Below are 23968 nucleotides of genomic sequence, written 5' to 3' on the forward strand. Positions count from 1 at the left end.
CCCCACTGCTGACCTGCAGTAGCCGGTACGGGTGCGGGCCGGGGAACTCCTCTTGCATGACGGCTGAGTACTGGGTGGTGCTGAACACAGGCGGCAGGTCATTCACATCATTTACGTGGATCACCACCCTCGTCGACTGCTCGTTCAGGCTGTCCGATGCCACCAGCGTCAAGTCATACTACGGGAAACGTTATCCAACACATGCAAACGGAAAACAAATAAAATAAAACAAACAAAATAGTGTTATTTAATGTAGTGCATCATGGCATGCATTCAGCAGGATATTACTCTTCTGGACATGCAGGTCAAAACGGAAGGGTTCCAACAGCAACCCAGAACGCTTGCAATTGTGGCTAAAAAATAAACAACGAAATGAATTCATTGAAAGAAAACTTCAAAACAGCAGGGATGGGGGCAACGACACAATGCAAGAATGTGGACATGGAGAATGTGGACATAGCGACGCGCACTGTCACAGCAGGAACTTCTGCAGTAATACAAATATTTGTAAGATTTGCGGTATCTCGCCGAGAATTAAACGCAATAGATGTCACTTTTTCCGTAAGTTGTATAAGACCATAAGCCACTGATTCATCATAATCACACTTATTTCAAGGAATGATTCTGCTATAAGGTGGCAGATAATAACATAGAGCACGATACCCATTAAATCAGTATGGGTTCATTTTGCAATATCCGAGTGGTGATAGTTTCAAGTTAAGGGCAGTCATATAATGTAAAAATACATGTAGTTTACTTATTTGAAAAGCGACATACTGCTTCCATAACACCTTTCCTTAAATGTCTCTTACGTCGCTATGAATTACAAAATGTTTATACGCATACTAGGTTAAAAGAAAACGTTCACATTTAACCATTTTGTTGCAATATAGGCGCAAAATTGTGCTGCATTACAGATCACGGTGTGATTTAGGTTGGAATTTCTTATAATAGCACAGTAAACAGTGTTACCATTTCAACAACGATGAAAAGTTTCCGTTTTATATTAACATTGCTCATCGTATTCACTGTTTCCTCAGTCGTAGAAGCATATCATACGAAAGACCAAGTTTGGTCCTGCAAGGAAAATGAATTTACCTAGTACAAATGGAACCACTAAACAAATAAGAGTAGCAAACATTCCGAGCTTTGTTAAGTGCAAATGTACCATTGTGATGAGCCCCCGTAAAATAAACTTTCAGAATATATTTTTGTTCCTGAAGTTGATTTTAATTTAGCGTTCAGCGTGCAAAACAACGGATTGTTTTGAGTGCAAACAGCTTGAACCGAAACTGTTTCTTTCGTCGGTCCTGTTCGCTGTTGGAAACATGCTTTCCATTTAACGATAACACAGTCGATTTTGATGAAAATTTTCTGTGTTACCGTGTATCCAGTGCTGTGTTAGCTGAGGTAAGTTCGGGTAGCCTCTCCCTTAAACTTTTTGTATCCTCAGAGGTACAAAAAGGCTGCATTTCATGTGTGTTAAAACGCATAAAATCGCCAGAAAAAGCAGGTGATGACTTCCGATTTCGTCTATATCTAGAGCATTTGTAATTGTTATTTTGGTATCCTTTTCAGGTGTCATGGCAGCCAGCCTCACAGCCTTTCGGGAACGTGACAAGAATAACGACCTGTACAATATTATTGACATCGTTCCATATGTGAATGTTAAGAGCCACTTACCAATAGAACAGGAAGAAGATTTCTTGATGGTTGATAGAAAAAAAAAAAAAAACCGAACTTGCTTACGTCAGTTGTTGCCATATGACATCAACTTCGTTGCACCCTTATTACAGTTATTATGAGCGAGAACTGTGCTAAGAATCAGTATCGCCTTTTGTAACTCTTGCGCTTTGAAACTCAACAGTGCACGGTGCTCGTCAAACTTCCATGCTCAAGAGCCAATCCCGACACTGTGAGGCAGCACCTCGCATCACCTATGTACCGTGTTTATTATTAACTGGTAAACTACATAAATTAATTTTGTTATGAGCCCTCAACAGACTAGCTGTAGCAAGGAAGTGCTAAATTAGCCGCCGGCTCCAAACTACTGATCGTTAATGGTCGACACCATTTGGAACACTCCGTGTCGACTGTTCCCTATTTCACATTGCTGCCACCCTCAGAGGCCAAGAAGTTTGCGAGACTGTCATTGTCTGTCGAAGTGTTTTTGTATTGTCTGTCTGAGGAGTTTGCGAGACTGTCATTGCCTGTCGATTGTTTTGAGTGCAAACAGCTTGAACCGAAACTGTTTCTTTCGTCGGTCCTGTTCGCTGTTGGAAACATGCTTTCCATTTAACGATAACACAGTCGATTTTGATGAAAATTTTCTGTGTTACCGTGTATCCAGTGCTGTGTTTGCTGAGGTAAGTTCGGGTAGCCTCTCCCTTAAACTTTTTGTATCCTCAGAGGTACAAAAAGGCTGCATTTCATGTGTGTTAAAACGCATAAAATCGCCAGAAAAAGCAGGCGATGACTTCCGATTTCGTCTATATCTAGAGCATTTGTAATTGTTATTTTGGTATCCTTTTCAGGTGTCATGGCAGCCAGCCTCACAGCCTTTCGACCTGTACAATATTATTGACATCGTTCCATGTGTGAATGTTAAGAGCCACTTACCAATAGAACAGGAAGAAGATTTCTTGATGGTTGATAGAAAAAAAAACCGAACTTGCTTACGACAGTTGTTGCCATATGACATCAACTTCGTTGCACCCTTATTACAGTTATTATGAGCGAGAACTGTGCTAAGAATCAGTATCGCCTTTTGTAACTCTTGCGCTTTGAAACTCAACAGTGCACGGTGCTCGTCAAACTTCCATGCTCAAGAGCCAATCCCGACACTGTGAGGCAGCACCTCGCATCACCTATGTACCGTGTTTATTATTAACTGGTAAACTACATAAATTAATTTTGTTATGAGCCCTCAACAGACTAGCTGTAGCAAGGAAGTGCTAAATTAGCCGCCGGCTCCAAACTACTGATCGTTAATGGTCGACACCATTTGGAACACTCCGTGTCGACTGTTCCCTATTTCACATTGCTGCCACCCTCAGAGGCCAAGAAGTTTGCGAGACTGTCATTGTCTGTCGAAGTGTTTTTGTATTGTCTGTCTGAGGAGTTTGCGAGACTGTCATTGCCTGTCGATTGTTTTGAGTGCAAACAGCTTGAACCGAAACTGTTTCTTTCGTCGGTCCTGTTCGCTGTTGGAAACATGCTTTCCATTTAACGATAACACAGTCGATTTTGATGAAAATTTTCTGTGTTACCGTGTATCCAGTGCTGTGTTTGCTGAGGTAAGTTCGGGTAGCCTCTCCCTTAAACTTTTTGTATCCTCAGAGGTACAAAAAGGCTGCATTTCATGTGTGTTAAAACGCATAAAATCGCCAGAAAAAGCAGGCGATGACTTCCGATTTCGTCTATATCTAGAGCATTTGTAATTGTTATTTTGGTATCCTTTTCAGGTGTCATGGCAGCCAGCCTCACAGCCTTTCGACCTGTACAATATTATTGACATCGTTCCATGTGTGAATGTTAAGAGCCACTTACCAATAGAACAGGAAGAAGATTTCTTGATGGTTGATAGAAAAAAAAAACCGAACTTGCTTACGACAGTTGTTGCCATATGACATCAACTTCGTTGCACCCTTATTACAGTTATTATGAGCGAGAACTGTGCTAAGAATCAGTATCGCCTTTTGTAACTCTTGCGCTTTGAAACTCAACAGTGCACGGTGCTCGTCAAACTTCCATGCTCAAGAGCCAATCCCGACACTGTGAGGCAGCACCTCGCATCACCTATGTACCGTGTTTATTATTAACTGGTAAACTACATAAATTAATTTTGTTATGAGCCCTCAACAGACTAGCTGTAGCAAGGAAGTGCTAAATTAGCCGCCGGCTCCAAACTACTGATCGTTAATGGTCGACACCATTTGGAACACTCCGTGTCGACTGTTCCCTATTTCACATTGCTGCCACCCTCAGAGGCCAAGAAGTTTGCGAGACTGTCATTGTCTGTCGAAGTGTTTTTGTATTGTCTGTCTGAGAAGTTTGCGAGACTGTCATTGCCTGTCGAAGTGTTTTTGTATTGTCTGTCTGAGCGGATGATTAATTGATTAATCACAGTAACTACACTTATATTAAAATGAATTATGCAATACTAGACACGATTACAAATGTTTTTTAAATGTTTTGAGTGCCGTTTTTCTTCTACTCTTTGCGTTCTATTGCACAGCCTATTTAATTTCATATTTCTTGCTACATTTACGTTCCGCGTTTGAAAATGACTGTCTCTATAGAATGCATTCACGAATCTGTTACTTCCGTGTCAAACTTTATGCCCGGGAAGCTGATCGGTACGAGTCGCGCACGCCCTTGAGTTGGCAATACTGAAAGACGAACAATGAATCATTGCCCCTCTCACGTCGAGTAATCCCGCAGTGGCCGTGCGCTTCTTACCCCTCAGTTCCTGTGGTAAGCGGCCAACGGCGGGGCGCATGAACGCTTGATTCGGGGTGCTTGAGGCCCGCCTGTCGGAGTTTGACAGCCACTGGTGTAGCACTATCGATATGATATTGCAGTGCCTGTCTTATTCCAAATTACAATGCAATGTTTCTTTGGACACGAATCAGCTGTATGATGGAATGGCAACAATTAAAATTTGTGCCGGATCGGGACTCTAACCGAGATTTCTTGCTTATCGCGAGCCGTCACCTTACTCTTACGCTATCTGAACACGACTCACGGCCAGACTTAAACTTCCATATTTCGTCAACCATGTGTCTACAGTCTGTACTTGTATATCCATTATGTATATTCCTGTACAGGCGAGACATTTTACGTGAAAGTCCCTTGCTTGGCGTCGGTGAATAAATTCAGTATTGCAGTGTCTGTGTTATGCCGAACTGCAATGCAATGTTCCTCAAAGAAAGGCACTGAGGCGACTACAACTGTTATGAAATACATGAAATGTATTTGCAATTGCGAATATGGACAATCATCAGCTGTGTAATGGAGTGATGAGAGTGAAAATTTGTGTTGAACCAGGACTCGAAGCAGTATTTCCCTCTTATCCCTCTTTCCCTCTTATTAGGCATTCGAGCAGGACTCACGGCCAGACACAAACTTCCATATGTCGTCAAATTTACATAATGGATGTACGAGTACAGGTTGTAGACACATGGTTAATGAGTCTTGCTGAGATAGCCTAATGGTAAGTAGATCGCTCACGATAAGCAAGAAATATGGCTTCGAATCCTGTCTGGCACAAATTTTCTTTGTCGTCTTTCCATTATACAACTAGTGGTTAATCCATGTTCACAACTAAAAATACACTTCATGTCCTGGTATAACAGGCCCCTTCCAGAAATTCTGTCTGGCTTTCTGTAGTAAATTTATCACATGTGATGACAGTATATTGGAAAAGACGAAGGATATCATGTGTTGTGAGATCCACCCAAATGCAAGTAGTGCAACTATGTCCCTGCAACCTGTCACAAAAATTTATCGACGCAAACATCTATAGCTAGGATCATGACGAAAGACTTGTATCAGTAGTGAAGTGTGTTGACAATTTAGTGAACTTGAGTCGCTTTATAGGCTTGCTGCGAGTTGTCTCTCATTGTGTTACTGCCTGAATATATCTGGATTTATTCAGCTTATAATTTTCCACGATAGTAGTCTATAGGAGCTTATTTGAGCGCTGCACATTCCGACTGAAGTGAGAGAGCTGTAAAATAGAATTTTCATTGTGCCCCTGCTGTGACATGCGGGATGCGAAGTCCACGTGCAGTATGCAGGAATAAACGAGAAGAGACGAGGCAAGGCAAGAGAAGCGAGAGCGCCGAGTGTTGGACCTGGAGGACACGCTTGGGCAGGTTGCGGTCGTCCTCCTCAGTGATCTGCGTGCGGTAGGTCGGCCGCTCGAACGCTGGCGGGTTGTCGTTCACATCCTTCACGTGGATCACCACCGTTGTGTAGTTCTCCTTCAGGTTGTCCGACGCCGCCAGCCGCAGCTCGTACTGTTATCAGAGGGCAGGGCATAGTACAGCGCTGAAGCACACACAACTGTCGCTGACAAATGGATCACAGGGCTTCAGCAGGTGCTGCACACAGTTGCTGACCTTACCAGCAAAGTCTGAAGCCAAGCTAGTTTCTCAGTGAGATAATTCCCTGTCTCAACATTTATATATTCACAAATGATGCAAAGCACACAGAAACCGGCAACTCCTGGAAAGAAAAAGGAACTTCCACAGAAATGAGCATATTGTCAGCACTGCAAAGCTGCACAAAGCTACCTCTTGTAAAACTAGATTCGCTGCAATTGGCTCTTGCCATCGATACTTAAAACATACAGTTGAAATTTTGAGAGCAGAGTGGCAGCTAGTGGCATAGCAGAGAGAACCAGACGAGGCAGCTGGGAAAACCAATTTAGTTGAGGTGTATAGCTTTGTCACTTACCAGACCAATTGGGATGAAGTCATCTACGAAGGCAGGTCAAAACAAGTGTTTGTCCTTATTTATAGCCTCTCAGACAAAGAAGCGACGTACCGTGAAGGAATAATCCTAATGGGGCAGAAATCGGTAGATGTGATGCAAATGTACAATTAAAGAAAAACTGGATTATTTATTCAAGAGAAAGAGCTTCACAAATTGAGCAGGTCAATAACATGTCGGTCTACCTCTGACTCTTATGTAACCTGTTATTCGGCTTGGCATTGATTGACAGAGCCGTTGACTGTCCTGCTGAGCCAAATTCTATCTGACTGGCACTTTAGATCGTTAAAATCCCGAGCTGTCTGGAGGGCCCTGCCATAACGCTCCAAACGTTCTCAATTCTACGACGCGTTTTGTTGCCCTTCAAGGCAAGCCATCTTAGGGTAACATTTCATCAAGATAACGCTCGCCTGCACACGGCGAGGGTTTCTACAGCTTGTCTTTGTGTTTGCCAAATCCTATCTTGGCCGGCAAGGCCGCCGGATCTCTCCTCAATTGAGAATATTTGGAGCATTATGGGCAGGGCTCTCCAACCAGCTCTGGATCTTGACGATCTAACGCGACAATTGGACAGAATTTGGCACGATATCACTCAGGAGAGGAGAACATCCAGCAATTCTGTCAATCAAAGCCAGAGGTGGAACAGGCGTTACTGACTTTCTCAATTTGTGAAGCTATTTCTTTGAATAAATCATCCAATATATCCGAAACTATAATCGTTTGTTGTCTGTCCATGTAGATCACATCTACCGATTTTCATTCCATTTGCATAACTCACCGAGAGGGGTGATTAGCACATTGGACTCGCATTCGGGAGACGACGGTTCAAACACGCGTCCAGCCATCCTGATTTAGGTTTTCCATAATTTCCCTAAATCGATCAAGGCGAATGGCTGGATGGTTCCTTCGAAATGGCACGGCCACTTCCTCCCTCCATCCTTCCCTAATCATGGCTTGTTGTCTGTCTCTAAAGACGTCGATGTCGACGGAACGTTAAACAATAATCTCTTTCTCGGATAATTCCTTCGGCTTGCGTCATTTTTTTTGTCTTGGAATGTGTAATTTAGCAACAATTTGTCAGCACAGATTCCTCACCCAAAAAGTTCTAGTGAGAGGTGTACTGACCACCGATGACTGATATTTGCTCCTATACGTTAAAAGGAGTAGGGCCGTCACCTATTCCGAACTACAACCGGCTTTTTCTGGAGGTATCTGACGTGTGAGATTAGCGAGTACTACACGCAGAAGGGTTCACGAAAGTGGTAAGTGCACAGGGCGACCAGCCACGTACGCAAATACTGTTCAACTCTCGTCCCAGAAGCTTAGCAACGAGAGGAATACATATTAACGTTCTGTTGCAATCAACGATTTCAGCAGACAGGGGGGGGGGGGGGGGGGTGCGAGTTCGGACTGGACAAAAAGGGGACGGGAAGTCAGCCGTGGCTTTTCCAAACAAACCAGGCAAGCGTCCGTCTTAAGCGATTTAGGAAAATCACAGAAAACATAAATTTCCATGGTCATACGGGGGTCTGAACGCGAACTCTACCGAACGCGAGTCAAGTGCCTTAACCAGAACACCACTTCACTTGATCGTTTGCAGTAAGCAACCCAAATGGTATGATGGCTGCCTATCAACGAAGAACCGTTCTCCTCTCGTGTAAGTCTCGTTGTAGCTGGCAAAGTGACAGCAGAAGTGGTCCGATTTGGCGAAAAGGTAAAACCCACTATCATCCAATAAAATAATATTCTTGAAATGGCCATCTCTGGACGATTCAGTACCCGTTGGAAGGGTGGTATACATTTAGGTAGACGCATAGAGCTTCGTGTCGTTCTAGGTGAAACGGAGGCTGTGTTAGTCTATGGAGATGTTATCTTGGATTCTTATGTATGCCCAGGTGTCAGTGGAAATTGTGTGGTTTCCACTCTGTAAGATGATGAACGAACACACAGGGTTTGTCTCGTGGATGAATATCTTCAACAGACAGCAATTGACCGCATGGGAGAGGTCACATTGATTTCCAGATGGAACTCCATAGAGCATGTTTAGCTTGCTGTCGGAAGGCATATTCCCGTTTGCAACCGTGCTCCCCTATGTGTACAATTGATACGGCTTTGCAAAAACAGTGGCATCTGTTTTCAATGGAGATGACAGACGCCATAACTATCAGCGTCACAGATCTCTGTATTGCTGCTTGGTGTATTCGTACTTTGAATAGACGTTATTTGTTTTATATCAAACTGACATACATATTTCGCGTGCTTCAAAAATCCATTAAAATCTAATATTATTCTTTTTAAGGAACTATGTTTTGTGCTTTTTTATGTAGTTTCGTTTGTTATATACTAAGTTCCTTCGTGTTGAGCGCAATTTTTTGAGTTACTATTATTTCTGTGCTGTTCTCGGCGCATGGAAACTTAATATACGAGTGAAAAACGACACCCGTCTCCAATCGCCTTATGGTACCGCCGCCAGTGGCACGGTGTAGCGGACTCACAGTATGTTAGGAGAATAATACGCCAGGCACGTGCAATAATCCACAAATTCCATTCCGTAGATGCTGGGTCTTTCGATAGCCCACACCTTCCAAGCAACACCATCTCGAATCGTGGAAAATTTAAAAACTTATAGAATGAGATATATGGTATATTTTTTTCGCACTTATCAACGTGTTGTCTTCCCTCAAGCAAAATTGTCTATAGTTCAAATTTCATAAGTTAATTGAGCAATACTTCATAGTGGTGCTTCACCCAGGAAATGAAAACTGTGTTTCCCATAAGTAATAGACAGTCTGTACGATACGTAACAGGTGGTTATAATTAAACTTCCTCTATTTAACACGTTATAACACGGAAACAAATTACCGTACGAGTACCAAACTTGGTAGCACCAATGGCAAGGACATGGGGAAGAGAAATAATGCAGAATCAGTTCAATTGAGACACTTTTAACGAGCTGCTTCGGTACATCATACCAGCACATAACGGTCCCATTACCACTACAAAAGGGACTCAATACGGCGTCCATCAGTATCCACAAGAGTCTGAAAGCGCAGGATTGCATTCTGCACAGCAGAACGAAGCATGTCCATAGACATGCTAGCTACGCTTCAGATGCACCAGTGTGAATGTTCCCCTGGTAAACTATGTCCTCCAGGTAGCCCCACAAACAGAAACCACAGGGGGTGAGGTCAGAGAATCGTGACGGCCAAGCATTTGGAACCGATCGGCTCATAATTGGATCGTTTCCAAATGTGTTTCGGAGAAGCAGCTGGACTTCAAGAGCGATGCGCGGTGGGCCCCATCTTGCTTGAAAACTGTTGAGTTCAATGCATCGTTCTACTGTAGAGCGTGTATGACATGCTGGCGAAGCATATCGCAGTAACGCTGGCGATTCACATTGCTCGTCTTTGGTCCTTGAGTGCCCACCTGTTCAAAAAAGAATGGGCCAAAGATGAACGTAGCCGTGAAGCCACACCATACAGAGGAAGTTCATGCACAGTGACTGGATATGAAGATCCCCACACTCGGCAATTCTGTGTGTTCACCTCATCCGTCAGAAAGAAATGAGCTTCCCTCATAGGATGGTCAAAGGCCAGCACTCGTCAACTTCAATCCTTGCGAGAAAGTGCAGAGCGAAATCAACACGTCGCTGTGCGTCCTGTGGTGCAAGCTACTGTACAGTATGGATCTCGTACGGATACCATCTGAGAACGGCCCGAAGCACCTTCAGTAAGTGGACCACTGGGTGTTCAACTGTCGTGACACAGAGCACGCACTTCCTGACGGTCGGGAATTGCGCGCAGCGTTGTCTGACATAGTAACAGCGTTCTCATCAACCAACTGTTGTGCAACCGGTAGTCAGCCTTGTCCGGGAGTGACGCCCAGATCTCTAGTTGATTCGAACTTCTTCATCATGCTCCGCACAGGAGGTGGAGAAAGGGGACCCTTCCGCTATCAGCCAGCGATATTCTCGAAGTGCAGCTGCAGCATCACTGTTGTTTTAATAATAGAGCTTCACCAATAATGCCCTGCACCTGTTGTCCAAGCTCGTGCTGAGACTTCAACAAATTCACTGCGACTGGTCAGGTGTGTGAGACTAGGAATCATAAATGCAGATGTATAACGTACTATGGCTCCCAATCCAAGTAGTAGTGAAATGGCTCTGAGCTCTATGGGACTTAAACATCTGAGGTCATCAGTACCCTAGAACTCAGAACTACTTAAAGCTAACTAACCTAAGGACAGCACACACATCCATGCCCGAGGCAGGATTCGAACCTGCGACCGTAGACTGAAGCGCCTAGAACCGCTCGGCCACACCGGCCGACAGTAGTGAAATAATAATAATAAACAGATACTGTAGTGGCAGTATCTTAGTGGTTAAAGCGCTGGACATACTCGGGAGCGGGGCGCAGATTGAAATCATTGTGTGACCATCCTGATCCACGTTTCCCTTGGCTTCTCTTTATTGTTTCTGTCGAATGCACCGACAGTGCCCTTGAAAAGTGCATGGCTCACTTTGTCCCCACTTTTGTCTATTTCAAGCTATTAGTCCATCTCTTATCAGCTCGTCGTCGACGTGACGATGAACGCCAACTAACTTCCATAAGGAAGCCTCTCGCATAATACAGGTACAGTGGAGGCTCGATTATCCGGGCCTCAGCTATAAGGATTCGCGATTAGCCCGACCGTCAGCCGCGAGTAAATATTTTTGTTGCCTATTCCACGGGTGTACGATGTTTCTATCCGCCTGCGGTTAGCGCCATTTCTGCTCCGCGCATTTCGTTATCGTTTGGGTTAGACAGCTGCCAAATGATGTGCCACTGCGCCGTGTTGTGTGTATGCTTAAAAATGTCAAAGCGCAGGAGAGTGACGTTATTGCGTTCAGAAAAATAAACGTTACTGATTCATTGAAAAAAAAGGAGAAAATGGACGTAAGCTAGCCAATAAGTATAGTGTGGTTACTTTTATAATAAGCATATTAAGATGAATACCGATTCAATTTTGAAGTACACGCGCCAACTTGATAGCGAAGACGGGAGTAGACATCGAAAAGTGATGGAGAAACCGAAAAAAGAACTTTTGGATGAAGCTTTGTATTGTTGGTCCTAACAAAAACTATCAACTGACAGCCGATATCTGGTCCTTTGCTCTGGAAAAGGCAATGAAGTTAAAAAAAAAGAAAGGTGGCGATGAATCGTCCGTGGCATGTAACGGATGATTATACAGATTTAAATCTAGTCATCTAATTCGTGAATTGCAAATACAAGGTCAAAAAATGTCGGCTGATGTAGATGGAGCGAATTTTTTTAAAGATGCTATTAAAAAAAACAGGGCGATAATGACGATGACTTGTACGTTGTCTACAGCGCTGATGAAACCAGGTTAAATGGATCTCATAACCGTCAAAATCTTTTAACTTTACGGCGAGAGTGTTTAGCTCCATGATATAAAATTGGTAAAGAGCGAGTAACAACATTAGTTTGTGCAAACGCTAATTAGTTTTTGTTGTTTTGAATAAACGCCTTACTTTATCTATTAAATCACCCCTAGAAAGACAACCAAATGATGACGTGCCTAAATGACAATCATACTTGGGCGACGTCGGTTATCTTTGTAGTCAGCTGTACAAAAATCGTTTTTGTTGTTTCAAACATTCAGTTATCCAAATTTTCGAGTATCCGAATGACTTATGGCAACAATTGGTCCGGTTAATCGAGTCTCCACCGTAAAACGCCTTCGCGGAGATGTGATAAGGTAACTGTTCTATAGCTGCCTCCCAACATGTCCCCCCCCCCCCCCCCCCCCGCAGAGCATACAAAATGTAACAGCGACTCTTATATTTGACAGAAATTGTGAAACGAAAAGGCCATGTAGTTCATGGACGTTCAAAAATATTTTTTCGATTCTTCTATTCGTTAGCAAATACCAATTTTTTGGCTGTCTAGCAAAGCGATTAAGTAGGAACATCACTGAAACAGGATAAGCCAGGAACCGGCCGCGGTGGCCGTACGGTTCTAGGCGCTCAGTCCGGAACCGCGTGACTGCTACGGTCGCAGGCTCGAATCCTGCCTCGGGCATGGGTGTGTGTGATGTCCTTAGGTTAGTTAGGTTTAAGTAGTTGTAAGTTCTAGGGGACTGATGACCTCAGTGCCATTTGAACCATTTTTGATAAGTCAGGAGAAATGGTCTGAACATGGCAGTCAGCTTAGAACTATAGACGGGATGCGACAAAAAACGCATAGCGTTTGGACTTAAATCAGTAGGTTTTGCTCTCGTGTTTCTTTACCTGTTATGACCATGGAGAAAGCGGATGGAAGCGTGTGTTAATAAAGGTATAATGTGGCATCCAATTCGAGAACGCAGTTTTTCAAACGCTATAAAAGTCTCGCCACTGCAGTTATTTTTATGACACCTCAACAAGACCAGCGCTGATGTCCAGCAGGTTTTTTCCTCTTCACTAATGAAAGACATCATAGCCTTAGAATTTATGAGCTTCTGAGTATAAAGGTGTTTTAGCGCGGGCGGTAAAGCTGCCGAAACGTTGTGGAAGCTTCGCAGAGTTATACGAGCTCACCATCGAACTAAATTGGAGCCTCGATTAGAAACAGCCGCGGGCAGCACAATACCAGAGAGCTCTGTGTGTGTGTGTGTGTGTGTGTGTGTGTGTGTGTGTGTGTGTGTGTGTGTGACTATGGTTTGTCCAATAACAGCAAACAGGTATGTCAACAACACTTGTAAGCTAGCAGGTAATTTTGTGCGAAAGCATCAATGTAGTGGTCAGTTTGGTCCACTCATCCATTCCCGTGAATATCTTGTTTCATATACGTAAGCTGTATGGACATTAATACTAGCCCGAAATTACAGGCTACCGCTAGCAAATGAATGTGGAATTAACCAGATTTCAGGATTTCTGTTAAATGCATAAAAGTAGTGTCTTTTTCTTTGCAGCTTCTCTTGTTCGGAAATTCATTTGTAAAACCATAGGTATTGTATTATTTAATTGCGACTTTATTTGTGGAATGTAATCCATAATATTTGCAAATGGAATCGTTGATTGCAGCGAAAGCAGATTCCTCGAGAGTAATAGATGTTTCTTCGCTTTGTCACTATTTTGTTCTAAGCGTTTTTAGTGATTCGAAAGAAAATTCTACACATTGTTCCTTCAACATTAAACTGAAATTGTTAATTCCTCATTTGTCCAGAAACAGATTCCGATTTTACTGTTACCCTACAGGAAGAGATGATGATGCAACAGTCAGGACAAAAAAATGTATGATGAAAAAATTCCCATCGGAATGTTTGATTTGTGTTGGCTGTGGGGCAGCAGGGTTTGATCGCCTGTCATATCAAAGGACAAAGGTTCATTATCACCTCACTGAACATGAATGGAAATACTAAAGGAACATAATATATCTGAAACAAATTATTTTCTCGCACTTTTGCAGTCCCACACTGAGTAAGATCATCCTATTAGCTGCTAGACATACTACTCATATCTCAAGTCTATTGATTGTGTTCCCGTGGTTAAGTATTCTGTCTTTTTGATGTTCAACTTCAGTCCTCATTAGCTGTATTCTGTTAATTTTAGAATTGTATAGGAGATATCTTCATCGGTCCCAGTCACCACCCGGTCATCTGCGAATGAATGCGTGTACACACAGTGGTCTTCTAACTGAAGTCCCATTTTACTGCCTTTATTTTTACAAGTCTGTAAGGTGATTTTTAGATAAACTTTGAACAAAGCTGTAGGTAAAAAAAAAAAAACAGCCTTGTTCCAATCCCTTACGTGTTTTAAGCGATTTAGAGACGACAGATCCTACCCTTAATCTTCCGTGCATATCTTCTTATGTACTTATAATGGATATTATGATATGCAATGCATATTCCGGATAAAAACTAATCAGGTCAGTATGTGTTCTTTATTTCCACTCATTTAAGCCTAAATGGCTAAATGTTCATCGTTGATCATCCAGTACTGCACTAAACAGTATATCAACAGTGATTAACGTTTTCTGTAATCACCGACAAATATTTTAAGTAGTTGCATAATCTATAACATCTCAACAGCACAAGTTTCCTTTCATAAATTCATTTCTAACAACGAATGTTAGTTTTAAAAGAAACATAATTTTTATAGTACAATAATCAGCAGCGACTGTGGGAAATAGGCCTAGTACAACTAATCCACATTGCTGTCCTGGGTCAGATCCAAGCGGAGGTGGTCTGTCTTTGTCTTCCTCCGATTCATTACGAAATATCCACTGTATATGCACCATGCTGGTGTCTGTTGATTGATTTTGCGCGCTGTGTGTAGTGTCATTATGAATCTTGAATGAACGGACGGAAGGGAGATGGAGATCATCAGTGCTGATCAATAGCCAATCGTCTTAATGTCATCATCTGACAGATGAATCTCTATCTACAATGTCAGTGCGCTCAACTGATGACACACACACACACACACACACACACGGGACTGAAGACGGTTTGACCCAGGATGTGTGTGAAAAGTCTGGTGAACACCGCTAGTTCTACTCACCAAGTAGACGAAAATTTCCCTAACCAACAACATTTGAATAGTCTTAACTCCTGGGTGAGTGTCGCTGCACTAGAATACGACTTGTTTACAAAGACAGATAAAGCAATACAGTGGTTACAAATATAGTAATTGGAGGAAGAAATATTGTCGTTCCCTTGAGGATACCATGATACTACAAAGGGAAACTGCTAATGCAGTTATCTTCAGAACATTTCACGCAATGTTCTTGCTCTAAAATCATTCCAACTCTCTGTCTTCTATGGGGGTACTCGAAAATACGATTCAACAGCGTGATGAGATCGACCAGTCCTTTTCGTGCTCTGTCTACCCTTCATTGTTTAGGAAACGCCACGATAAACAGTTTTAACGCTGCCGTCGTAACTGCAGTGCCCCGTCGGGAGCAAAGTATTATTTCATTATGGAGCTGTCAATAAAAAGTGGCAGGAGCGGTGACTTTTGTTTCGGAGCAGCGGAAATGCAATTAATTTGAGTTTAGCCAACAAAAAACAGCGCTGGTTATGCGACTGAAAAAACAAATGCTGAGTCGCCTCGCTGGCGGGGAAAAAGTGACACCGTATTTCAACAGTTCTATCAGAAATTTTAGTCTTTGTGGACATAGCGTGACTGCTGCTTTTACGTTACAGCAGCTTAATAATAACACTCCGTCTTCAGTTATTACAACTTATTTTTGTTCCGATTTGTGACGAATTTAAAGACGTAACTTCAATATCAAGACCTGCACGTTGCTTTTCATCCTACGTCTATAATTTACATGTTATAGTTACCCATTCAAGGAACTGTTACTTTACGATCTCTCTCTCTCTCTCTCTCTCTCTCTCTCTCTCTCTCTCACACACACACACACACACGCACATGCCACACACACATTTTGTAGCAACCTAACTCTCCTCACACTGTCATTATTAAATGAAAGAGCTGCATCATATACACCCAAATTCAACATATCTTTACCTACATATACTGTTTTAGGAATTCTAGACCGTATGACTCTGTTAAATAATTCATTTGGGTTCTGGAAGGACTAGGAACAGTCGATGTAGTGCTCAAACAGGGCAGCCAACTGTGAGCAGTAAATATTTTCACAAGCCAGCAAATTAGGTTTCTGAAGCTCAAGAAGTTGACAGAAGGCAAAAGGGGGCCTTGGCAACATGTGCTACCCTTAAATTAAATGAATATTTAAAGCCTTTAATGGCTAAAAAGCCCTTAGAAAACATATTTCTCTAGTAAAATACACTCCAAGGAATGTTTATGAGCAAAAAAAAAAAATTTTTATTTTGCCCCCTACGAAGGTGCGATCTCCCCTTACAACCAGTCTCAACACTGGACATAACCGCCAATTACCTCCCAAGAATGTATAAATGTGGTTCTGACGTCGTTCTTCAAACCAAAGAGCTACTCTAACGATCACCGCCATCTTGGTGACCGCCAGTAATTATACCGGGTGATTCAAAAAGAAAGAACAGATGTCAGTTGTTTATTTCAGACAAACTATAAAATATAGAACCACATTGTGCATGTCACTGGATAGAGGAAGGTTCAAAGTTTTGTCACAACTGCGCTCTTGTTTATTTGTAGCTACGTGGCGACTATACGACAAGAGAAATCCTTTTTTGTGTTGGAATTTGCTCGAAGTCAATCCAGTGTCCAAATGCAACGTGCAATCCGCCGTTGATTGAGCAAGAAGCCGCCTCTGCACAAGCTGATTTAGGATTGGCATACAAAATTCTTGGAAGTTGGTTGCATATATGCAAAGGGAAGAGCACTTGTCCTCAGACACCACCATACCACAACGGTGGATTGGAAGAGGTGGACAACAAGATCTTGTTCATTGCTTTTGGCATCACAGGTTAACAGACCTCACACCTTACGATTTTTTGCTGTGGGGGTACATAAACGACAGCCCCGAATCCACGACATTTCCAAACCGGGACAAAAACTTGATAGTGGAGCCACCCCCCCCCCCCCGCCCCTTCCCCCAGCTCCCTCTCGAGCGTTTGAGAAAGGACGTAAAATTTTTTTAAAAGATCGATTTTTCAAAAATATGTTAATTTTTCAGCGCACATCTCTCGGAAGAGTTTGATACATGAAGCATATATGTTAGAGGAAATGCAAAACATGTTATTTGGTCTTAGTGCCAAAGTGCAGAGTCACTCCTCTTCGCGCAGCATTCTTCTACAGCACGTCACTGTAGTTCGCTCTGTTGAACTCAAACGCGTATATTTTGTAATGGAAGCCATCAAGCCTTCATTCAGGACAGCGGAAATTAATATGTCCTGTGGTGACTCTCCTGCTCCCAGTCGGCCGGTTTGACATCCTACCCCCACAAAAAAACCTCACAATTAAAAATAGGTGGAATTATTTGTGACCGGGAGAGTAAGAACGCTTCAGAAAATTTGCACTCTCTCTATTACCTATTAGATAATAACTTTGTTTTCTGTGACATAAAATTAAATATAGGAAACTTGAAACCAGTAAAGAGACAAGCAAGACAGCACACATTTCTTCAGTTCTTAGGTCCCAACATTTTTTTTTCTCTAATCTTGCTACAGCTTTAAATGTCATGCTTTCCTTTCTGCGAAAGAATCTATCACTTCATTAAAGTTCATCAAACGTTTCGCTACATGAAAAATCAAAATGTCGTTGTATAAAACTGAAAAAAACCTGTTAATAAGAATAGTGTCCAGGACTGGTGTGGTTTCTCGATTTGATTACGTCTATTTTGTCACTGGCTGCTAGATAAAACGAAATAGGCCTTTCTAATATTGCAGCAATTATAATACACGCCAAACAACGAGACTGTTTTGGCACAAATCGTCATTTTGATGTACCTCACTTACAGAAATAACACGACAGAATATAATTAACGAAGTACCAATATCAAATGCCTATTAGGCCTACTACAAGCAAAAAGTTTTATGTTTGGAATTAGTTTCACATTTCATTCATATGCTCTAGTTTCTCAAGCGTGAAATCGGAAAGTAGCATTAGTACGAAATGTTCATATAAATTTGAAATCGTCACATTCTTCCATATAATTTGTGTGATGTCCCCGTTTCTTCTCCTTCCTCGTTATAATCACGAATTCTGTAACTATTTCTGCCATTGTCAAAACTTACTCTCCGGTTAACTTCGGTAACCCTGCCAGAATCACCATCTTAGTTAACCCGCATTTATTCTCCAGTTAGACGTAATTACGTGTTCGTGCAACGTGTTTTCCGCGCTACTCCGAGAACAGAACATTAGCGGCTGCTAACAGGGAACTGTATAACAGGCCCTTAGTAGTGCAGCGATCTGGAAAAAAAATTCTGTAAAAATTTCATTTTCCTGGATAAACCGGGAAGATAATATGTAATCTTCCTTACGTGTTATTCCTGTTAGCCGTTTACTTCCTCTCTGGTAGTCTGGATCTATGAATTTCGCTAGTGATTATAATAACGCTTATCATTCGCCGTTCGGATTTATTCGACTCAGTTCGTTTTGTTTGTGCGAAAGTTTTTATTTCTAATGCGACGGGGATTCCCGTGGCAGAGACATCGCGTACACTATGCACGCATTCAAAAATCAACTTAAGATCCGTTCAGATATCAACTTAGAATGTGTTAAAAATGTTGAAAAACTAACAGGAATTTTTGCCTAGCAAGCAAGAAGACCCGTGTTCGAGTCCCGGCCGCAGCACAAATTTGAATTCATTTCTTCTGCTTCGATCATTATCGTAGATAATGAAGAGACTTAAATGTCTCAGGGAAACAGTTATAAGATATACAACAGGGATGCGTTTCAAAATCATATGAACAATCGATAGACCAACGTGTGCTGGATGCTAGGTACTTTGTGAAACGAGGGCTTTTTTTTATTAAATAAAAGAAAGTCTTTGTCCCACCTACAGCAGCCGTTCTTAAAGAACAGAAATCGAATTGTTGAAGCTTCCTATTCAATAAACAGGGACCTGCTGATTCGTGTGTGGAATAAAATGGACTACTGTTTCTTGAGCAACGCATGGTGCTCATATTGAGTGTATGGTATAGTGTCTATACGAACAGAAAACTCTGAACATCCCTCTATCCAGTGACATGCGCAATGTGTCTCTATGTTCCATAGTTTTCCTATAATAAACAACTGAAATCTGCTTTTTCCTTTTTTAATCACCCTGTAATTTGAAAGATACTGCATAAAATTAATCTGGCCCAAAATCACTCCTGTGCAGAGGGAATCATGTTAAGTAATTTCCTTCCCTCTGTCGTCTCGAAAATCGAGCTTCAGCGTTTATTTTTGTTTTTATTTGTAACTTTAATTCATAATAAAATAAATGCAATATCGCTATTCCTAAAAACATTTGTCCTGGCTCCATTAATTAATGTAATTGATTTCCACTGAGGAGTATCCTTATAGTAACGCACTACGTTATCTATCCCAACTAACTGTATTTCAGACAGAGTAATTGTCATTGGGTAAACAGTTATTTTCTTGCTCTGAGCTTCACCAAAGATAACATTGTCAATCAGGGTTCTACTGTCATTATCCACTCGTGTTGGAAAGTTAATTACTGAGAACAAATTGAAGGATGCAAATGAGCTTCCCAGATATGAGTCCTTTAGAAAATCTACATTAGAGTTCCACAGACTATTAACTGCTGTTGCTGTCCGACAGATAGCACAGTAAGGAATCCAGATTCAAAATTTCCCAGCGGGATCTATAAACGGTTGCAATTAAATGTGAACTACTTTTCAGTACTGATTCACAAGCACACACTTCTATGTGCTGATCACTGCAAAATGTGCTTGTCTCAATGTTTTTGAAGCTGTATTCTGTTTTGATATATATCAACACCTCCTTCTTTTCCCATATTATTTCTGCACGAGTATGCTTCTATTGTGTAATCTTTTATATGTAACATATCTAACCCTGTGGTTATGTGGTGCTCAGACAGCCACAGGTATATCTTTTCAGAGCTCCCTAAATTTTCCACACAGCCTTATTACTCTATACTGTAATTCAGGGGTGGCGATGATTTTGGCTTTTGGACCTACCCGGTCCTGAGTGCCAAAATGCTCAGCCTTGCTTCACATTTCCCCCACCGCAATGCCACTCTGTCTGTGGACGTTTAGGGCGAAGAGGGGAAACAGCGAACATGCAACATTTAAATGGCAGTGCAGCAGTACTGCATGCGACTTCGTTTTATTTTTCACGTTTCTCAACAACATAGGTCACAAACAAAACAAGTTTTCTGTATTAATTAATTATGTTTGGCGCGCTGAAGACATAATTTTATCTGGTACAGACAGTCGGTATATGGACAGAAGCACACAATTTCACAGTTTCGCGCTCAAGTCGCCACCTAAACTTGACTTATTTAGTTTCATAATAATAAAAAAAGGTCTTTCAGACAAATATGTCGATCAAAATATTGTAGCATTTTTACAACCTCATTATCGAGACTTGAAAAACCTATCCGAAGAAAGCAATGTAGACGTCCTGGACTGTTTTAACGTAAACATATGTCACTGAAACTGGATTCACCTTGCAGGTCAATCAGTCACGTCTGGACATGCAAACGCGCGCTTTCAATTGAAACGGAAAACGGTTTCAAAACAGCTCGAAAAGAGATGTAAGATTGGCATGGTCCTCAAAATCTTTATAAAACTGCCCTTTTAATTTTCGCAAAGCCACGATCAGTTCTTCAAAACTCTCGTTTTCTTTAACGCTAGTGAGTTTAGGGAACTGGATTGTCTTTGTCAGAATGTGTCCCTTCTACAACGCGATTTTTTTAAATGCATCCCCATCAAATTAGAAAGAAGTTACCTGTCAATGTTTACTGTGGGCAGTGTGCAATCAAAGCGAAGTCTGCAATCTATTCTGGATGTTCTAATTTTCGTTCTTGCACTTCTTTTTCCTCCATAAATTTAACAATAGCGAATATTAAATCGAAAAATAGTTCCAAGCATGCCTCTAGACTTCACCGACATACTTTGCAGTAAGGAATGAAGTCTACACACTCTGCAGCTGACAATGGATAAAAGCGTGCGACTTTAGGAATTTTGCCGGCCGGAGTGGCCGAACGGTTCTAGGCGCTTCAATCTGGAACCGCGCGACCGCTACGGTCGCAGGTTCGAATCCTGCCTCGCGCATGGATGTGTGTGATGTCCTTAGATTAGTTACGTTTAAGTAGTTCTAAGTTCTAGGGGACCGATGACCTCAGATGTTAAGTCCCATAGTGCTCAGAGCCATTTGAACCATTTTTTTTTTTTTTTTGAATTTTACTAGTTGTACCACCAATTTCTTCAAGTGTTCCATGCCTGCAAATTTGGCACGACACGCTTCTTGATGTACAGAACAATGAATTCCGTCTGTCGATCGTTGTAATTTTTTGTTCTCATTGGCATTTTATTGTTTAAATTCTCTGCATGGTATCGTAATGTCGTTTCATGGTGAATAAGCAGTACCTATCGCTTATGCAAACTAAGAATTCTCATACCTCTCTTCCGTTAGTCACATTCATTTTAAGGGATTGTGATTGACTCTCACGTCACTCGATCTATGAACGGCCTTCATACCACAAACAAATAGCCGAGGGCAAACAGCACTGATGGCGCGAGGTACCGAGTACTTCCGAGAAGGACCGAGTAAAGCCGAATGACAGGCCGGGCCTTGGCCCGAAACTGGCACGTGTGAAGTACGGCACGTCGTGGCCGGCCCTGCTCTAACATTTTGATGACATAAGCTAACTTAACTTTTCTGTGCATTCTTAAGCATTTTGTGGGGGTCTTCCGTTATTTTCACTTCTTTCAAAACAGAGAAGTTGGCGATGAATTCATTTGACTGAAATCTGTAAGAGTTGGGTTTTCAATATACTGCTGTGAGAGCACGCGGGTGGTTAGCGGGGTCTTACCGGCTGAAGAGGAATGAAGGCCTGGGAGGCAAGTTCACTGGAGCAGCTCGCCTCGGTGGTCGGGTATGATCTTTTGGCAGGTTGAAGCTGAGACAAGCCGTAGCCGCGGCACGGCGGCGCACGCACAATAGGCGCCGGCCCGGCTGAAGGATATTGATGATATCCCTGGCGCGCGCAGCATAATGGGTGTCCCCGGTCCGTCGGCAGGCAGGCGCGCGTCTACAAAGCACGGTCCGCCGTCGCCGCCATTGTGGGCGGCTTGCTTTGCATTTTAGAGCCGGCGCTGCTGCCAACGCCACCGCCACACCGTTCACTCTCTCCTCTGTCCACGGCCGGAAGAAATTAACGTCTCGCCTGTTAGCGCCGCAGCCAGCGCTCCCGCTGCACGCGCCTGCTATTCACTTCACTGCCCGGTTTGTGACCGCGAGGACCGCTTCTTACGTAAATTGACTCGTAAGCGGTGGTCTGGAACGCAAGCACGCCGTAACTGTGCAGTTTGTGTGCATTTTCGTTCTATAGCCTGAAATTATCCTAATTTTTCTCATTTTGGCGTAGAATACGACCATCGTGCGTTCTACTATAGTCCGATTAAAATTACTCGATAGTTGGCACTTCACGGGCTGGAGCTGATTTCCTCTAATCAGAGTGCTCAACGTCACGCACGAACTGTTCGCCTTTGCCAAACTGCCACAACAATTGGTCAGTTAACCTTGCCCGGTTTTCTATCTTGTGTTTGGATCAGGAATCCTGGATCTGGTCTTTTAATGTCGTATTTCATCACACATAACAACACCGAAACAAACACACACACACAAAACGATGCTAACGATATACACGCGTTACATACACAACAATAACCAATCACTTCTGGAGACTTCCGCTAGACGTGATTCAGCGCCACATGTCCAGTTATTATAATCACAGAGAACGGCTTAAATTAAAAAAAAAAATAATAATCGCACGACATTGCATGAATCCAATTTTCTGAAGCCTGCAATTCATAGTTGCTACTGGAATATCAGATTCATAAATGTAACAAATTTAAATGTAGCGCAGTGGTTAGTGCTATGACCTGACCTGAAAGCGGTCGTAGGTTCAAAACAAGCCCAACAGTGCGAGTTGTTTCGGCGACTTGCGCGTCGGTGGGGATGAAATGATGATTAGGACAACACAACACCTAGTCCCTGAGCGGAAAAAACCTTCGACCCAGCAGGGAATCGAACCCGAGCCCTTAGGACTGACATTCTGTCGCGCTGACCACTCAGCTACCGAGGGCAGACTTTAATTCTAATAATTTGCTGCGTCATTTTCATTGGCATGTTGACCTTTTCATTTGCCCGAATTTTTCGTCCTATCATTCTTTTTGATTTTGTATCCGCCAGGTGGCAGGGGTAAAATACAGGGAGCGAAAGGCTATTTACAATTTGTACAGAAACAAGACGGCGGTTATAAGAGTCGAGGGGCATGAAAGGGAAGCAGTGGTTGGGAAGGGACTGAGACAGGGTTGTAGCCTCTCCCCGATGTTATTCAATCTGTATATTGAGCAAGCAGTAAAGGAAACAAAAGAAAAATTTGGAGTAGGTATTAAAATCCATGGAGAAGAAATAAAAACTTTGAGGTTTGCTGATGACATTGTAATTCTGTCAGAGACAGCAAAGGACTTGGAAGAGCAGTTGAACAGAATGGACAGTCTCTTGAAAGGAGGATATAAGATGAACATCAACAAAAACAAAACGAGGATAATGGAATGTAGTCGAATTAAGTCGGGTGATGCTGAGGCAGTTAGATTAGGAAATGAGACACTTAAAGTAGTAAATGAGTTTTGCTATTTGGGGAGCAAAATAACTGATGATGGTCGAAGTAGAGAGGATATAAAATGTAGACTGGCAATGGCAAGGAAAGCGTTTCTGAAGAAGAGAAATTTGTTAACATGGAGTATAGATTTGAGTGTCAGGAAGTCATTTCTGAAAGTATTTGTATGGAGTGTAGCCATGTATGGAAGTGAAACATGGACGATAAAT

General features: G+C 42.3%; 1 protein-coding gene across 1 annotated transcript in view; it reads right to left on the reverse strand.

The window, feature by feature from the left end:
* The window catches only part of LOC126263300 (neural-cadherin-like), a 420924-nt gene that overhangs the window by 255212 nt on the left and 141744 nt on the right, over positions 1-23968 (reverse strand). Inside the window, exon 4 of the mRNA XM_049960388.1 lies at positions 5859-6023. Within this exon, the coding sequence (XP_049816345.1) occupies positions 5859-6023 (165 nt within the window). The remainder of the gene's footprint in view (positions 1-5858; positions 6024-23968) is intronic.

The sequence above is a fragment of the Schistocerca nitens genome, chromosome 6 (genome assembly GCF_023898315.1).
Source record: "Schistocerca nitens isolate TAMUIC-IGC-003100 chromosome 6, iqSchNite1.1, whole genome shotgun sequence".
Classification (NCBI taxonomy): domain Eukaryota; kingdom Metazoa; phylum Arthropoda; class Insecta; order Orthoptera; family Acrididae; genus Schistocerca; species Schistocerca nitens.